Source organism: Pygoscelis adeliae, unplaced genomic scaffold (assembly GCF_000699105.1).
Source record: "Pygoscelis adeliae isolate BGI_AS28 unplaced genomic scaffold, ASM69910v1 Scaffold3, whole genome shotgun sequence".
In the NCBI taxonomy this organism is placed as follows: domain Eukaryota; kingdom Metazoa; phylum Chordata; class Aves; order Sphenisciformes; family Spheniscidae; genus Pygoscelis; species Pygoscelis adeliae.
Window position 1 is genome coordinate 3,042,595 of NW_008824446.1, and position 1,578 is coordinate 3,044,172.

The window sequence follows — 1,578 nt, forward strand, 5'->3', positions numbered from 1 at the left end:
CGGGCCCGGCGGGAGGGCGGCGGCCGGGGAGCCCCCAGCCTCCCGCTCCGGAGGGAGACCCGCGCGGTGGCACTGCCACTGCTGGCAATTTCAGGGCGAGTGCAATCCCAGCCTGACTCTTAGCTGAGGTGCCAGCACCCACGGCAAACGGGTCCTGGAAAAACAGACCTCTCGGGGAGAGAGGCTGGACTGGCGAGAGGTGTTGTTGCCTTGTCTTTCTCTTTTTCTTTTTCTTTTTTTTTCTTTTTATTTTCCTTTTTTCATTTTTTTCCCGTGAGTTTTTTTTTGTCGTTCTCGGAAAGGCCCCAGTTAGGAGTTCAGACAGGAGAGGTGGCTCTCATTGCTCTGGATTTTAGTCGGAGAAGTGTTGTTCTGGTGTTCTCCTTCGTGCCATAATAACACTCTTCCAACACTGTAAATAAAGAGTTATGCACACCGCGGAAGGTAGTAAGAATAAAAGGGATTCGCTTCTCGCAAGCAGCTCTTCCCTGAGACAGAAGAAATAAATACACTGGGGGCACTGAGCTGAGTTTTCTATTTAGGAAAGAAAGAACATGAGGAAAAAGAAACACGTACCCAACAAAACTCAAGCCTGTGCCAGGGCATTGCTTGGGGGGAATGACACCGATTCCCTTCAGTGCCTTTTAGAAAAAATACTAAATGATCCTAAAAGGAGAGATAGTCACATCTATCAGACAGAGTGCGGGGCCTTGATCAGGCACCAAAGGGGAAAAGAGACAAATGCATGCTTACTACTTAGCACGCAGATAAAATATTTTTTTTCTGACTACACCAACTATGGGAAAATATTTCGCGAAGTGCTCCCTCCCTCCGCCCCCTCCCCAGCTCACTTATCTGGACAGCTGGTATTTTACTTGGGTGTGCTTCCTAAGCCAGGAAACTTCACCACATTTTTGTTAGCAGGCCCCCTGAAAAATAAAATTACGTATTAAGTAGTTTGCAGTTTGCCTAGCCGTGCTTCTCATTTTAGGTCATAGCTGGAGGGTAGGGATGGGATCTTCCAGGTTTCGCGTTATTTTAAGCTGTGGCGAAAAGTGTAAGGTTCCCAGCTGAGCTGCTGCCTGCGTGACCGTGTTTGGTGCCTTGTGCGTTTGGAGGAGAGGTCACTTTTGTCCTCATCTGTGGGGACTGCACGGGGGACGCGGCTCGGGCATTGCGATTTCAAAAGGAAAAAAAAACAAACCGAAACCCACAGCACCAAAACCCGCATTTTTATTTCAAAATGTTGTTCTCCCCTGCTCTGCCCGAAGCAATGCTGCGAGCCTGCAGAGCGTGGCTGCGTCCGTGTGTCCGTGTCTGTGTGTCCGTGCATTTAAAAAAAGATACTTGTTGATTAGAGCTCTTCTTTCCCCCTCTCCCCCACCCCCTCCCCTCTCTTTGTGTGCCACTGCCCGGTAGGCACCCGTTGTTCCCCCTCTTAGCTCTGGTCTTTGAGAAGTGCGAGCTGGCGACCTGCACGCCCCGGGAGCCCGGCGTGGCCGGCGGGGACGTCTGCTCCTCCGACTCCTTCAACGAGGACATCGCCGTCTTCGCCAAACAGGTCCGGCACCTCTCCCC

The 1,578-nt window shown here is 51.3% G+C and overlaps 1 protein-coding gene across 1 annotated transcript in view; it reads left to right on the top strand.

The window, feature by feature from the left end:
• The window catches only part of MEIS2 (Meis homeobox 2), a 178,839-nt gene that overhangs the window by 7,375 nt on the left and 169,886 nt on the right, over nucleotides 1-1,578 (top strand). Inside the window, exon 2 of the mRNA XM_009321011.1 lies at nucleotides 1,420-1,566. Coding sequence (XP_009319286.1) covers nucleotides 1,420-1,566 — 147 coding nt within the window. The remainder of the gene's footprint in view (nucleotides 1-1,419; nucleotides 1,567-1,578) is intronic.